Source organism: Schistocerca nitens, chromosome 1 (assembly GCF_023898315.1).
Source record: "Schistocerca nitens isolate TAMUIC-IGC-003100 chromosome 1, iqSchNite1.1, whole genome shotgun sequence".
In the NCBI taxonomy this organism is placed as follows: Eukaryota; Metazoa; Arthropoda; class Insecta; order Orthoptera; family Acrididae; genus Schistocerca; species Schistocerca nitens.
The window spans coordinates 199,294,972-199,312,650 of record NC_064614.1 but is presented as its reverse complement, the minus strand read 5'-3'; the positions used below and the strand labels follow the sequence as shown (position 1 = coordinate 199,312,650).

Here is a 17,679-nt window from a genome sequence, read left to right as displayed (position 1 = left end):
ATGTGGCTGGCAGTCAGTTCCAATTGTCCCATCAGGTCTAGAATTCAGAGCCTTTGTTTCCCACAGTATCATAGACACTATTACAGTTTTGGATAATTTATTGTTGCATATTTGGCAACACCACTTACCATCACAAGTAGCATTGGTAGTGCATGATCAGCTAACAGACAAGTTGGTAAAAGTGTTCGTCAAAATATATGCAAATTGGAGTTGCCAGCAACTATTGCTTTGATGCCATCAGCAGATGACATGCAAACTGATTCCAACCAGTAGATGCAAAGTTGCCTAAGGAGACAACAGTTGACTGCTGTACCTTCATGCCACTCCTCTGACAGAGCATTTTTAAAGAGCTCCAGAGTTCATGTGCCACAGTTGAGATACTGGCCATATTGGTTCAAGTGCTGCAACAGCAGCAGGAAGGAGAAAGTAAACAGCTGTGATCCTCAAGCACTACAATGCTGTACTTCCAAAATTACCATCAATCTGGAGTCAACTTTGTTAATGTTTGTTGGTACCACAGGCAGCAGACACTGAAATGCACATAAACTTGCATCCATTCAAATTATGACTGTGGTCTTGATGAGGCACAACAGATTGCACATTGTACAAAAAGTGACACCTGCCATGGATGCAAGTTAAACAACAGGTGGAACATTGGCATGAAACTGTAGACAAACTGCACCACAACAGTTGGTACGTCTACAGGAGTGGTACGATGTGTACACAAACTCCACAAATGCTACAGCTACCAGCACACCCCATTGCACTTGTATGTATCAAACAGGCATATGAGCATGACCTTCCTGGTTGACAGCAGCTGACGGTAAGCCAGTTGATAAAAATTAACACCTGAAAGCAGTGAAAAACTTGGTGATAGCCACCTATGGCCACTTAGGCTTCACCATCATCTTCATGCAGACGTTCATTGTCATTGAACCTATATTAGGTACCACCCTCCTTGCTTATTGTGCATTAATGGCAGATTTGAGGAAAACATGACTACAGAATACACGAGACAACAGATGGGGGCACTCTGCCTACAGCATAACACAGAGAATAGAAAATGCCAACTACAATAAACAACAGAGTAAATCTCTGACTGATTTGCAGACACCAGAAAAGCGTACTGACATCAAACATGTCCTTGTGCATCATGTCCTTGGCCAACCCATTTTACAGCATGCCCGCAGAATTGCCTCAGAGAAACCAAGGCTATATCTGAAGAAATGCTCCAAGTTGGGATAGGCTATTGTCCTGATAACCCATGGTGTCTGCCTTTGCACGTTGTTCACAAGAAAGATGGTTTGTGGTGCACCTATGAAGATCACTGTGGCTACGTGCCAGGACAGTTCTAGGCAGATGCCCAATACCAAAAATTCAAGATTTTACTTGTGCATTAGTCACTGGCAACAGTTTTTAGCGTCACAGGCTGTGGCCCCTTCCAGAATCCCAAAAAATGGTAATTACACCCTTTTGCCTATCTGAATTTTTATTTATGGATAAAAAATGATACACAGGCGTGGATGAAGTCTTAAAGGAGTTTCTGTTTTCCTTTGTATACTATTATGAAAGACTAGTGCACTACAAAATTGTTGAGGCTCACACCGGCAATGGAGGGTGAAGCTTTGACAATGCCAGCCACTCGTGCTGGCGAAACGTCAGAAAAATCATTAGATGAACGTCGGCCGAAGAACCCGAGACAGAAGCCAATAGGCAGTTTGTCACTAGTGCACTCACCAAATGCCCAGCAACAAGAACAATGTGTGGGAATTGCGTCATCGGCTGCGCAACTATAGCATAGTATTGCATGAAGAGAACTGTGTCATTTGTAACACAGAATTGATGTTCCTGGGATACACAGTTTTGGCAGATGCCATTCATCTGTTACCAGAGGAGATAGCAGCTCTACATGCCTTTCCAAAACCGACTGACTACCAGCACTCACAAAGTTTCCTGGGAATGGTCAACTTTTATTGCTGCAACTTCTGAGCAATGGCGATTATACGAATGCCACTTACAGGTGAGCTCACAGGATATGACATCACAGGCTGATGCCCCCTCAACTGTCCCACAGAAATGAAAGAAGCTTTTCACAGTCTTCATATGAGCCTAACTAGCACAGTGGTCCTCATTCCCTGAGCTCTCCAGCAAGATTTGACCACATCCACATCAGTCTTGTAGGCCCTCTTGCACCTGTGGATGGCTACAGGCACCTTTTCAAAACAGTGGACAGATGTGTTTGATGGGCAGAAACTACACCCTTTGTGGACACTTATGCCAAGATAACAGCAAAGACCATCACCACCACCTACATAGCACAATTCATTTGCCCTCTCCATGTTACAACAGAACAGGGCCAACAATTCAAATCTAGTTTGTTCTAAGAATTGTCCAACTTGTGCAGCATCCAGCATCATCATACAACAAGTATCACCCTGCCAGCAGTGGAATGGCAGAGAGATGGCATGGCATCAGATTCTAAAGGCTGATCTCATTTTCAATTGCAGGAAGTGGACAGAGGCCCCTCCCTTGGTCCTTTTAGGTCTTCGTACAATCTACAAACCTGACATCAAATCATCATTTGCAGAAATGGTGTATGTGGAGCTGATACACACTCTAGCAGTCTATTTTTACATCAGCACCACAGCCATCTGCAACACAACTGCCACAGTCGGTGTAACACATCCAAGATCACTTAGGCAAAACATGTTGCCCTCCTGCTTCATGCCATGGTGAACACCACGTTTTTGTCTACAAATCTTTCGAGATCACATACTCGCATCATGCTCCGAACAAATCTCATTAAATCGCCACTCCAGCCACTGTACAGTGGTATTGCCATGAGGAAACCATACCGCTGAGATCTTGCAAATCAATCCAGCAACTGAGTGTTGTATATGTTATTTCTGGTACAAGCAGTATCTTTGAAGTTACTCTCAGTGTTAAGTTATCTGTGTTTATTTGTGGATGTGGATGTCAATTGCTAGAAATAAAAAGTAATTCTGTAAGCTTTAATTCTGTGTACATTACTTTACGTGGAGTGCAAGCCTTACCCACAGTTTTATTAACACATATTCCTTCTCCTTTTCCCCAGTTCATGAATTTGAAAACATCATTTAAGATGATAGCTTCTTCAAACTCTGGTGCATTTTCTGAGCTGTTAAATGTTTCTACGTGCCACCAACCAATCAACTGTATTTGCATGGTTACACTTCCTCATTTTTATATGTTGTTTTCATCCTGGAATTTTATGTTTTTGTATTATTTGATGAAAATATTGCTGTGAAAAAGAAGTATTGAATAACATGAAATTCAATTTGAGTAGTACATTAATGGTGCATGCAGTTCATCTTCAACATCTGCCTGTCATAAACTAAAGGAAGGTACTCACATTATAAAGAGCCCCTGTATACCAGGGTGAATTGTTGTTGCCAGAATATTGCCTTGAGTAAAATGGGAAAAAAGTTGGAGCTGGCTTTTTCAGTATAGCAGAAGATGATTTGTCTGACATTGCAGCTCCTAGTTCACCCAGTCACCTGTAAACGTAAATCACAGGACCTATGGGAAACTTAGTCTCTCCAAAACAAATGAGTAAGTGGTTTGAAAAAGTACAATAAATATACATATAATTCAACAAGACTGAGATGTATATATTAGTAAGATGTTAAAAGTCATGGTATTACTTTACAGAAGTTCTAGTAATTGCTGAACATAATGATGTGCAAAAGATACTATGAATCCTGAATTTATGGGAGAACTGGGCAGCAGCTGAACTAAATTGAATGTTTTTGGCTCTTTTTATTAGATATTTTACAGTAGACAACTGAAAAATGATTTCCATGTACTATTTGAGCCAACTTTTAAATATCTAGTTACATATATCATTTATAATTATGTTAAAACTTAAGTTCTTCCCATTTCTCTGTGAATAAATATTTAACTGATAACATGACTAAGGATTTACAACTACTTTGACATCAGACTAAAGAAATAGTACTAGTTTCATGATGCTATTTGAGGTGACTGTGGGCCGCTGTCATTTTCTGTTAATGATGTTTTGTGAAAAGAAAACAAAGCATGTCATCACTTAATTTGAAATGTTCCATTATTTGCATTCGGGATGTCATTCACCTCTTCTTACAGTTTTCTATGGTCTGTTAGATTCTGCATTGTTATGATTAGCTTTTCTTCTTCTCTTACAGATTTATTCCCTGTGACTGGAAAATGGCTCTGAGCACTATGGGACTCAACTGCTGAGGTCATTAGTCCCCTAGAACTTAGAACTAGTTAAACCTAACTAACCTAAGGACATCACAAACATCCATGCCCGAGGCAGGATTCGAACCTGCGACCGTAGCGGTCTCGCGGTTCCAGACTGCAGCGCCTTTAACCGCACGGCCACTTCGGCCGGCCCCTGTGACTGGAAACTGTGGTCATATCCCCCTTACCTACCCTTAGTTTATCTGAATGTACTATTCTTAAAGACCAACTTCTGCCTATTTTAAATATCATCTATAAATATGCTTTAAGTATGTTATGACATGAATCTGATTTCATGTTTAAAAATTGCAAGTATGGCTATGAATGGCTAGGTCAATTGTTTCTCACATTGGAGAACTACAAGGATTTATTGTCTCTAATAGAACCGTACCTCATATGGCTGTGTGGTGTTACAATTAACCTTTGGGTTGATAACTCATTTGTTTTTCTATGCCAACTACAGTAAGGTGTGTTTTGACAGAGGGCACGACATGTTATGGTTGTTCATTTTATATTCACAAATAAAGAATGGGATGAATGTATAGTCTCCTCTGTGCAAAGCTTGCCTTCATTGTTCATTCTTCTGGCTGAAGTATGTTAACTGACTCCACATAGGAAACCTGTGTTCAGAATTCTCAATTTTTCCAATAAATTATGTATTTTCCTTTTGAGTGTAAGTGGACTCTTTAACCTTCCTTAGTGACCACAATGACTGTTTTCTCACCTTGAACTGTGTCTTTACACTGTAACAAGTGAACTGTTTGTTTACACTGTAACAAGTCTCATCAGAATCAATCAACTCAGCAGCAGTGGATGGGCAGCATACTACTGAAGTGTTCTGTTCTTCTGGAAGGTAGAAATGGGAGACTTCTTGCACAGCCTCATAGAAAGTGATATGCAGAAATAATTTTAGTTTTGGAACAAATGAATGTAGATGTGTGGACTCAAATGGGTACTATTTTAAAGGGGAATGCTATCACATGAACATATTTGGTAAATTCACAAATTACTACATCAGTCTGTCCCATTTCTTTTGTGTAATATCTTATAAAAGACATTTTCTGGTGAAGTGTAAGAACACATTTTTAATAATTTGCTCATCCACTGTCACCGAGTTCATACATTTTCACAAAACTTGCCACACTGTAAGAATACAGAAACTTGCCACAATATGAGAACACAGTTAAACTTGAGAAAACAGTTATCTACTAATAGGCCATGACAAATAGTTCCTTAATAATAGAAGCAGACTTTCCATTTCTTTTGTGTTGAGGTTAAAGAAAGAGAATCAGTTATGTATACAAAGCCTAAAGCATTTTTACATTTTACGAGGTGCAGAACTGTATATTCTGGTAAGTTTAGAGCTTACTGCACACCTTTAAAGCTTACTGCACTTCTTTGCACCCACTTGATAGCAGGTTAAACTGTGAGTAAATATTTCCATTATTTTTCCAAGATAACACTATTTCAGAGATATTCATTGGCTACTGAATGTCTCAGATTGTGAGTGAGTCATCCACAAAGTCATTAATATGTGAGAATGCTTCATATCAACATTAATAGTCCATAGGGGGAACAGCCAGACTGATATGACTTTGTTGAAAGCAGAAGGAGAGATATTTGTACTTGATCAAATGTCACTCAACGGTTGTATTGAGGGACTGTTTCAGACATGTATCTAGCCAACCTGAGATGTCAGCGCACTTGCCCATCAGTTCCTCTCCTGTACTTTGAGCTTCATTCTGAGAAACTATTAAGGCCCATGACATTACTACCACGTATTTTCACACTGTAAAATTAAACTAATCCATATTTTAATTAATTATTTATTATTTTCAACCAATTTCCAAACTTGATTGTTTCTTTCCTTGTTTATTGTGAAGGTGAAGAATGTATGACAATAATTTATATCATAGTTTATATGTGTTAGTGCCATTCTTGTAGTTGTGCATAGCAACCAAGCTTATGAGATTTCTTCGTAGTACCATCTATTTTCAGTATTTCAGTGAACCAATATTAAGCTTTTTTATGTTTCATATTTATTTAGAACGCTTGTGTGCTGTTCACATTTCTTCTTTGTGCATGTGTATCACAAGTTGCATTAGGTAAATAATTACCACCAATATACCCCATGCATTGCAGACTATGATTCTCTTAATCCAGATCCCCCTCCAGGAAACTCTGTACAATTTTTTCACCCTTTTATATTAATATTGCCAGTGTGTTAAATATCCATCACAAGATTAATTGCAAATAATATCTTTTTAAATGTACAAAGACAGGACAAAAGTTGATTCAACTAGTCAGTCGAAAATCTGTGAATAAATGCTGAGCTATATTATATCATTAGCTTGGTGTTTGCAGTTGAAGGATACTTTATGCTAATACAAGACAAACATAGAGATCAAGCCGTTAATTTTTAAAAATCATATTACTCATACAACCTAATGTGGATACTGACCTGAGATCAGATCTATATCCAACTAGTTTGAATCAATGATGGCTGCATGATGGGACATAAATGATAATGAAGCATAATTTCATAATGGTAATCATCAGCTGACCTGTTTAGGAATTTCACTGTTTCCAGTTTATTCAACAAGAAATTCCTGCGAAATGTGCAGAAACACCTGTAATCAGTTGAATGACGTACTAATAATCTAGTACTAGACATTCTGTAACTTGTGCTTGGAAAAATAATATATTTAATGGTGTTCTGTGCAAAAAGTGCCCCAATATAAGTGTACAAGGCTTTTGTAAGTGCAGTAAACATGAAAAGAAAAACTAAAAACTATGAGTCCTGTAACAAAAAGGTCGAGAAACAAGCATGTTACAAGTGGAGCAACAGACATGGTAACTGTATACAGTGCAACAACAGAAGTATTAATTTTAAAGCATGGTGTTAATTATGAGAGGTAGTCAGTAAGAAAAGAAGACAGTGTGGTGGTTATCAACTGCAAGAGTCGACTGCCTCATCTTTGAGAACGAACTTCTTTGAAAACTGTCGATCTCAGTGTGTTTTGAACACTGTATTCAAGAGGATGTGTTTGTACCGACATGATCAGAATAAAGTTAGTTCATTATAAACGAGCAAATACTTAATGCTGGGTTTGATATTACTGTACGTAACATCTCAATCCCCACACTGGTGACTCCGATGCTCACGAACACCACTTACGATGCCGGAAATGTGTACTGGAACATCGCCATGGACAAACAATGCAGCAACCCTTTGTCGGATTTCTATGCCCATCGACTTCGCATAGCGCCGCATCTGGATGCAGTGTACAGGAAGTGTAATAGTGTGTAAATTCCCGACTCTTGTGTGAATTGTGCTTTTTGGTAACTTTCGTCACCTTCGCACACATCGACAATGCGACCGAGGTGCACATGTCGTCCGTCGAAACCCGCTCAATGCGTCAATAATTTCACTTATGGACAGTGTAGTGCTCCTTCGCTGATTAATTTGGACTATTTTGACTTGCTTTTGTGTAATGATTTAACTTTGTGCAATGCTTCGATATCGGACAATCATGCCAAACAATGGACTGCAACAAACGGGGACTATGTTGCAAATCCTAGTTTGCACGAACTACGGCTAAATCGCATGCCTGGTCGAATTCACAGGAACAATTTCATCAAGGACATGCTACCGATCAATGACAATGCACCAATTACACCGACGACAATGCTGGCTGTTTCTCAGTGCAACACTGGACATGCCACGCCTCCCTCTACACAGCACCCAAACCGCACCGACTCTGCTCGACCGCTACCGACAGCGATGTCACGGCTGCTGCCTGCTGGCTCACTGACCTCAACCCCGTCAAAACAAACAGCTGTGCGACATATGATCCCGTCATGGCTACCACACCTGTATCATGTCAACAACTCGCCAACACTATGCACGCTTACCGCCCGGCTGTTCACTACTGGATAGCGCCCACAACTTGTTCACCCACCCCAGAAGAAGATTTCAGCCATATCACTGCTTCATACAGCAGTGAATGTGTTCTCACTCCACCTCTGCTGAGTACTGAGTTTCACATTCATGATCGCACACATGATCTCGTCTACTCGAACTGTTATGTCAATACTGTGCCACCGACCTTGTCTTGTACGCCAGGTTACCCTTTGATAGAGACAGATTCTGATTTTGACCCCATTTTACTCAGTGATACACAGCAGACTGCTTCATGACATATATTTTCACCTGAACAACTGCAACAGCTACGTGAGCAAATTGCGACATACAACTTGTTGTTACAAGATCAGTTACACATGCTGCAGCCAACACTGACCAAGCACGACATGCAATGAGGTGCTCCTGTCATTTTTCTGCCTCCGACTGCTTACGACATACATTTTCGCCTGAACAACTGCTACAGCTACATGAGCAAATTGCAACATACAACTTGTTGGTACAAGATCAGTTACACACGCTGCAGCCGACACCGACCGATCACGAGATGCAACGAGATGCTCCTGTCATTGTTCCACCTCCAACTGCTTCCAATCCTTCACTGTTACTACAAGCTACAACTAATACCCTGACGATCACACTACATGGATCTATGTCCCAGATGTCACAACTTTCATCATCACGCCGCCTCAAGTGGAAATTCTACGTTACTGATGTAATACAAGCAACTTATTTACACCGCTGCCACCTTTCCTTGGTAGTTCCAGACACTTCGTTTCTGTACTACGGCATAACCAGCCGCATTCCAGTGCCGCTTGCTGTGCCACCCTCTTCACTACCTCCGCAATGTACGACCAACACATCTGCCATTTCTGCTTCGACGAGTGAGCATCTTTTCGCTCCAACACACGACGTGCAGCAGTTTCGCGCGAGCAGCTTGCATGCTTATGACTCGACTGCAGCGCCGACAGCACACACGCTGCTCCAGTTCCATCAAACTGTGTCACCTCTCCACCACGGACCAGTAGTTCGTCTGCCAATTCAACTTCTTCACGGTCACATTACATCTCATCGTCTTCCTGCTCCGACCATGGTTTCGCCAACCACGTCCACCTTCCACCACCTCTCGCTGTCGCCATGCCTCATGCACAGGGCTCACAGCCACGCCCCCCAACCTTCGATCACAGCTGTTTCGCACATCAAAACACCGACACTGTCAATTCCGCTTGGAACATTCTGCCATCTACCGGTGTAATGCACTCACTGTCCACGGACTCTGAGGTGACGCTTCCGTCTACACTGAAGTCATCTGCCGCCAAGGTCAGTCATGTGCAGCTTGCTGTTTTCTCCCCTGCTGTGACATCTAGCGCCTCTATAACTCTGTCATTACCGTATGTGTTGCTCATCCGCCATCTCTTACGCAACCTGTTAAGCCACAGCATGCTTGCTCCTTTATGTCGTACGGTCAATAACAAACTGTTACCGGACACGTTGCACTTACCGCGGCGCTCACCGGCAAATACTTTGCCAATACATCGCATTGCATCTTTGATGCATTCCGTGCCTTTGATCGGATCAAAATCCGCTGCACCGCACGGCCTCGGCACGACAATGTTCTCCCCACTGACACACCGCCGCCTTCTGCTTCCACCGTGCCATCAGCAGTGTGGCACAGTCAACCTGTGGGTGCCTTCCGCACCTTCCCTCCGCTGGTCGGGCCTACCAAGACATCGAGAAACAGTCCGATTGCACCTCGCACTAGCGCCTGCCACAACACGATTCATCACGCGCACCTGTGCCATCAGCCGGCTGTGTGCATACACGCCTCTCATCACCCTTACTGTGCTCCGCACTGCCAGTGGGGGCTCTGTGGTGGTTATCGACCACAAGAGTCGATCGCCTCATCTTTGAGAATGAACGTTTTTGAAAACTGTTGATCTCAGTGTGTTCCGAACTCTGTATTCGAGCGGATGTGTTTGTACCGACATGATCAGAATAAAGTTAGTCATTATAAACGATCAAATACTTAATGTTGGGTTCGATATTACCGTACATAACATCTCAATCCCCACAACAGAAATATTCTTCTCAAAGAAAAAGCCAAATAGTTAGGAATAATAAAATTTTTAGAAAACTATATCAGTGAGATTAAGAGAAACATGAAGGAAATGAAAAACACACAAATTTTGACCCTTGTTAATAACCTTGAATGCAACAGCATTCAAAAATATGATAAATAAAATGCAGAATCAAAGAGTGAAAGTGATATGACCATAAAAACAAATGAGCTGACAGTGCCCAATATCATGTCTGTTATAAATACATTTGGCTGAAGTGAAATGGTCAGAAATGAGAAAAACAAGGTACTTATTTTAGCGTCCAGCCAGAGAAGAGAATGTAGATCATTTCTATAGGAGAGCACCATTAAAGGGAATCACAAAAAAGTGTGGTAAACCTAACAAAAACTTTCAATATAGATGATAAATTAGTGGTAATAGAAGATACAAATGAGACTGATAATCTCTTTCAAAAGATTAAAAAGCATTTGCATGAAACATTAGAGAACATACTGAAACTTAGTCATAAAACCAATATAATTATTCATCCTATCCCAAAACAACATGATGTACAACATCTACATTCAAAAATAGAAGCAAAAAATTGCCATTTGGTACAGACAATCAATGAGTTAAGAAATTCAAAAAAGAAGAATTACTGTTAACTTTGGAATGGAAAGATTAATAGAAACAAATTTTCTGTACAAGGCTTCCACTTAAACAGAGAAGGAAAGAAACAGATACATGAAAGACTGGTTTTTTTTGTTAACAAGAATAAAGTAATAATCCCAAATGTTAATATCAAGCCCCAGAAAACCATGGGACAAGGAAATAAGAAAGGAGAAAGCAAAAGGCATCAGAAAGACAATGATTAAAACAGTACAAACTACAATTAATGAGTGGCTTTTGGGGAAAAATCGCAAAAAATAAAAAGAAAATAATCAGAACAGTGCAAACTACAACTGAAGAAGAAAGTAGATATCTGAGGAATAACAATGATCTAGACCAGAGAAACTATCCAGAAAAAAAGGAGAGAGCAAGATGTCAATCAGTACAACTATGAATCTGTTTCATTTGTCAAAACTGTTGTCCCAGTACTAAAAAATTGTGTGCTGTTGCAAGACCTGTAGTCTCAATGGAAACAACCACTCAAGCTTCAGAAGAAACTTCAACAGGATCTGCAACAACCTCACAAAGATCAACAACAACCTCACCAACAGCAACTATAACTACTTTAGCATCACCACCAAACACCCCGGCAACATGCCCAATTATAAATACCATGAGGCAGCCAAGTCATCTGAAGGATTTTTTATTGCTGAAAGCAGCACCTATAGCAGTTATAAATAACCAGCATCCAAACTGAAGGTAAGGATACTGTAGATAGTCCCACAAATTCAGGAATGAAGATCTTTCACTAAAATGTCAGTCATATACAACAAAGTTGAAAATTTAAATGCATTAATAATGCATGAACTAAAAGATAGTTCTGTAATATGTGTTTCTGAGTAGTGGCTTGAAGAGACCTTAATAAATCTGTCTCCCTACAAAATTTCTCTGTGATTGACTTCTATTGTAGACTGGGTAATAATTATAGGGGAGTAGTCATGTCCATCAAGCATGATACAGAAGTTATCAATGTAGCTAAAATGACTCACCAGAATCATGAAAAAGACTTTGAGATAGTAGCAACAAAAGTTCCATAATTAAATTTGATAATAGCCATAGTGTACCATTCCCTGTCAGAAAATTTTGAGGTATATCTAGAAAAAAATTGAATGGTATATGCAGCAAGATGTGAAGTTATGGTTTGTGGTGACTTTTAATGTAGGGTTTATCAGTAATTGTTAATGGGGAGCCGTTCTGGTCAGTCTCAGCTAATCACTTAATCTTACTGTCACAGCACACCTTACAACAAGAATAACATCAACCAGTCAGGCAGCCTAGGATCAAAGTCTGACTGATAAAGAGAAATTTAAGCGGTCTGTGGAAGTATTCAATACAGGATTCAGTAGCATAAAGATTTAATAATGACCTTCACCACTGAAGGAGAACAGACAAACAACCTACTTAAGGTTAAACACATGATCTTCCATCAGGAAAGCATAAACATCTTTAATTCACTACCACAGTGAAAATTGGCCTGCCATCTATGAAGTATAAAATTCGGATACAAAATTCAACATATTTCTAGAAAAAAGCATTTTGATACTGCCTTCCCTCTAAAAATGAGAAATATCAGAAATAATGCAAGAGGCAATGGCTGGATTACCAAAGGAATTAGAACTTCCTTCCAGAAAAAAAGAGAACTTCATCAAATCTGCAAAGAAAATAATGTCACAGTAGATATGCACAATCACTATAAAACATACACAAACATTTCACAAAAGGTCATAATACAGGCAAAAAGAGCACGCAATGATAGGTGTATAAAAAAGTCTACAAACAAAGTAAAAGCTATGTGGGATATCATGAAAAAGGAAATGAGCAAGAACATGAAAACCAGTGAGAATATTGTCTTGTTACATGACAGTAAAAAGGTGACAGAACCAAGTGAAACACCAAATGCAGTATTACTCAACAGCTACTTCACCGGAATGGTAGAAAATTTAATAAAAGTGAAACAATGGAACTCGGGGTAGGAATATCAACAATCTAGGAATATATAGACTGCTACTTACCGTAAAGAAGACACATCAAGTCACAGACAGGCACATTAAAAGACACTCACATGTAGCTTTCAGCCACAGCTTTCGTCAGTAAAGACACACACACACACACAAATCAAGCACACCTCACGCGCACACAGATGTATGCTTGCTTTTTTTTGTGTGTGTGTGTGTGTGTGGTGTGTGTGTGTGTGTGTGTGTGTGTACTAATCTATCTTTTCCTACATTGTTAATAAAAACTAATTTTGTTGGAAATCAGCAACCAGCAGAAAACGAGATCAACAGCTGTAAATTATCTATGTTTGTGGATCATGGAATCAAGGTGGAAACAATAAAGGCTGTTACCAAACTAAAAACAACATACCAAGCAGGAGCTGATGGCAGACCAAGTAGAATCTTACAACTCTCTCTCAAAAATATTATCGATCCGCTCACTCATATATGTAACTGCTCATTAGGAATGGCTGTCTTTTCTAATCAGCCAAAAAGATCCAAAGTTATTCCAGTAATCAAAGCTGATGTCAAAGATAAGATATCCTGTATTTTCAAAAGTACTGGAAAACTAATGCACAATAAGTTAACAAAGATTATGAACAAAAATGGAATATTAGCCAGTCCTCAACATGGTTTCAGAAATAAGAAGTCAACCAAGACAGTAATCTATGAATTCATAACCACTGTTTTAAGAGCCATACACACACAATCATGTGGGCCAATCCCATTCCGGATGCATATTTCACAGTTACCACAAATGTGAACGACATTGCAACACCCACTGTTCTGCACAACTAGTGGCCAGGGAGATACAGCTCCTCTGATTCTTCTTGTGGAAACTTACATACTCTCAAGGCAAATGGTCAGCCTTTGACTGAGAACTCCTTGTTGTTTATTAGGCGGTGAGATACTTCCATGAAGATACTGACTGTCATCAAGTGATAGTGTTTACAGACCAAAGATGTCAACCTTGATGCTTCTGATACCTGGATATTATTGCTCAGTACACTACAGATGTATGACACCTGCACGGAAGTGACAGCCTCACTACCGACTACTTATCATGAGTCAATGTCATCTCCCTCCAATTTGATTATGAGAAGCTAGCCACCAACTAGTGTAAAGACACTAGCATCAAGGAATTGTGCAACCACAATACCGGCCTACAAATCAAACGACCCACTGTCCCAGGGACTGAAATGCCGATTCTCTGTGAAGTGTCCCTTAACGGGATTTGGCTGTCAATGCCACAAAAAATGCACCATGCAATTTTCAATCAACTCCACACCCTATCTGATCCAGGTGTCAGAACCACTGTCTCCAACTCCTCAAGGAACACTTTGTGTGACCCAACACCAAAAAACAAGACTGTATATTATGCCAATGCAGTAAAGTCGGAAGCCATGCACAACCACAATTAGGTAAGTTTCAAATTCCAAAAACCCACTTCTGCCATATGCACATCTATTTTGTTGGCCATCTACCAGAGGCCTTCAAGTACTTACTGCTAATGACAGACAGAGCATTCCAATAGGTGGAAGCAGCTCCCGTCCTCCTCCCCCCCCTCTCAAGGACATCGCAGCAGAGTCCACCGCCCACCTGTTTGTAGGAACATGGGTTGCATATTTCGGCATGCCAGACATGATAACTACTGATCAAAGCCACCAGTTCGAGTCAGCACTCTTCGGCACCCTGTGTAATTTCTGTCAAACAAAACATAACTGCACTATAGCCTATTACTCCCTGAGTTACGTTTTAGTCAAGCAGTGGCACAGGACTCTCAAAGCCGCCATTACGTACCACATTAGATTGTGGACTGAAGCTTTGCCATGGGTACTATGCTGTGTCCAAACCATCTTCAAGGAGGACCAACAAGTGTCCTTCACTGAAATACTACACATGAAAACTGGTGCTTCCTACTTACTTTGTTTTAGCCATGCAAGAACCTGTTTGTATGGACCTACCGGTACTAACTCATTGAGCGAAGGACTAAATTAGTCTTATCCACATGCCCCTTCCCACGAAGTACTTGTTGCCCATGGTCTTCATACATAAACTGCTCTTCCATTGTGAACATGTCATGCTATGGGACAACATGGTTTGATTGGCGCTACAGCTGGTATTTACAAAATTCCCAGTGAGTGTGGTGTTGCATATATTGACCAGATGACACGAACTGTTCAGCAGCATTGTATATAACATGAAATATACACCTGTCTGTAGCAAATGTTAAAATCAACAGTAGAAGAACACTGTATTTCCATGGTAAACTCAATGTAATAAGTTGTTTTTTGTGGTCTTCAGTCCCAAGACTGGTTTGATGCAGCTCTCTATGCTACTCTATCCTGTGCAAGCTTTTTCATCTCCCAGTAAGTACTGCAACCTACATCCTTCTAAATCTGTTTCGTGTATTCATTTCTTGGTCTCTCTCTATGATTTTTACCCTCTACGCTGCCCTCCAACACTAAATTGGTGATCCCTTGATGCCTCAGAATATGCCCCACAAACCAATCCCTTCTCCTAGTCAAGTTATGCCACAAATTTCTCTTCTCTCCAATTCTCTTCAATACCTCCTCATTAGTTATGTGATCTACCCATCTAATCTTCAGCATTCTCCTGTAGCACCACATTTCCAAAGCTTCTACTCTCTTCTTGTCCAAACTATTTATCGTCCATGTTTCACTTCTATACATGGCTACACTCCATACAAACACTTTCAGAAATGACTTCCTGACACTTAAATCTATACTCGATGTTAACAAATTTCTCTTCTTCAGAAACGCTTTCCTTGCCATTGCCAGTCTACATTTTATATGCTCTCTACTTCGACCATCATCAGTTATTTTACTCCCCAAATAGCAAAACTCATTTACTACTTTAAGCATCTCATTTCCTACTCTAATTCCCACAGCATCACCCGATTTAATTCGACTACATTCCATTACCCTTGTTTTGCTTCTGTTGATTTTCATCTTATATCCTACTTTCAAGACACTGTCCATTCCGTTCAACTGCTCTTCCAGGTCCTTTGCTGTCTCTGACAGAATTACAATGTCACCGGCGAACCTCAAAGTTTTTATTTCTTCTCCGTGGATTTTAATTCCTACTCCGAATTTTTCTTTTGTTTCCTTTACTGCTTGCTCAATATACAGATTGAATAACATCGGGGAGAGGCTACAACCCTGTCTCACTCCCTTCCCAACCACTGCTTCCCTTTCATGTCCCTCGACTCTTATAACAGCCATCTAGTTTCTGTACAAATTGTAAATAGCCTTTCGCTCTCTGTATTTTACCCCTGCCACCTTCAGAATTTGAAAGAGAGTATTCCACTCAACATTGTCAAAAGCTTTCTCTAAGTCTACAAATGCTAGAAACGTAGGTTTGCCTTTCCTTAATCTATTTTCTAAGGTAAGTCGTAGGGTCAGTATTGCCTCACGTGTTCCAACATGTCTAAAGAATCCAAACTGATCTTGCCTGTGGTGGGCTTCTACCAGTTTTCCATTTGTCTGTAAAGAATTCGTGTTAGTATTTTGCAGCCGTGGCTTATTAAACTGATAGTTCGGTAATTTTCACATCTGTCAACACCTGCTTTCTTTGGGATTGGAATTATTATATTCTTCTTGAAGTCTGAGGGTATTTCGTCTGTCTCTTACATCTTGTTCACTAGATGGTGGAGTTTTGTTAGGCCTGGCTCTCCCAAGGCTGTCAGTAGTTCTAATGGAATGTTGTCTACTCCTAGGGACTTGTTTCGACTTAGGTCTTTCAGTGCTCTGTCAAACTCTTCACGCAGTACCATGTCTCCTATTTTATCTTCATCTACATTCTCTTCCATTTCTATAATATTGTCCTCAAGAACATCGCCCTTGTATAGAACCTCTATATCAAGCACGGCTCGTAATTAAAGCCTCTAAGGCGGAGCCGCCCCAAAATATATGTTAAATTTCGCAAGAACGTATTACATAATTTAAATTGTCAGGACCAATTTCGCATATTTCCCATTCCGATTAAAATAACGACGGTCAACGTTTTTGGAACTGTTTGTATCGATAGATGTTTTCCGAACGGTTAGTGTTTACTGTTTAGGCTGCGCCTTGGAACGTCCGTAAGCTGCATGTAGTAGCGGTTTTGGGGGCGTCGCTTCCATAGAGTAAATATCTAAATATTTACTCTATGGTCGCTTCTGCAAAGTACTGCTCTAGTGCTCTTTATGGGCGACCCGAAGGCTCAGGGTGTCATACCAACCACCACACGTTTTTCACGTTCCACTATCTATGTAATAAAGGAATGTAGAGTGGCCGAAACCTCGCTATCCAATCTCTGTCTCTGCACATCTCTACTACGCTTCGATGCGTCATTAATCGACGTTTAGTATTTATTATTGTTTTGATAATGTTTTACATAGTTGTTTTGTTTCTGCCATTGGCTATTTTATCCACATTTAGAATAAGTTTGCAAATATCCCGCCTGAGTGCACTACACTACAGTAACATATCAGTACTGCCATCTAACGAGAGTTGCGTAAGTGATTAGAGGACAAAGTGCGCGAAATTTGTCACGTTACTTTACTTTCCTTGCTTGCTGATACTGACTGCTTTTGTTGATACCGTGCGATATTAGCAAGTTTATTTTTGGAGTGTATTTTGCAAGATTTTAGCGAGTTTTACTTGCTTGTGAATATCTGCAACATACCGCGAGTGTGAAACCAGCGCAATATGAATTCAGTGTGCAATTTAATAGGTAAAAATTTGGAACACGGCCATAGGATGAAAGTGAAAGA

General features: G+C 40.2%; 1 protein-coding gene across 5 annotated transcripts in view; it reads right to left on the bottom strand.

The window, feature by feature from the left end:
* The window catches only part of LOC126245547 (calcium release-activated calcium channel protein 1-like), a 537,065-nt gene that overhangs the window by 73,415 nt on the left and 445,971 nt on the right, over nt 1–17,679 (bottom strand). Inside the window, exon 2 of one of the 5 annotated variants that reach the window (XM_049948325.1) lies at nt 3,392–3,536. The exons of 3 other annotated variants lie outside the window; for them this stretch is intronic. In XM_049948325.1, coding sequence (XP_049804282.1) covers nt 3,392–3,511 — 120 coding nt within the window. In that variant the 5' untranslated portion in view covers nt 3,512–3,536. Of the gene's footprint in view, nt 1–3,391; nt 3,559–17,679 lie in introns of all 5 variants that reach the window. One more of the 5 variants, XM_049948327.1, reaches the window with a different exon arrangement.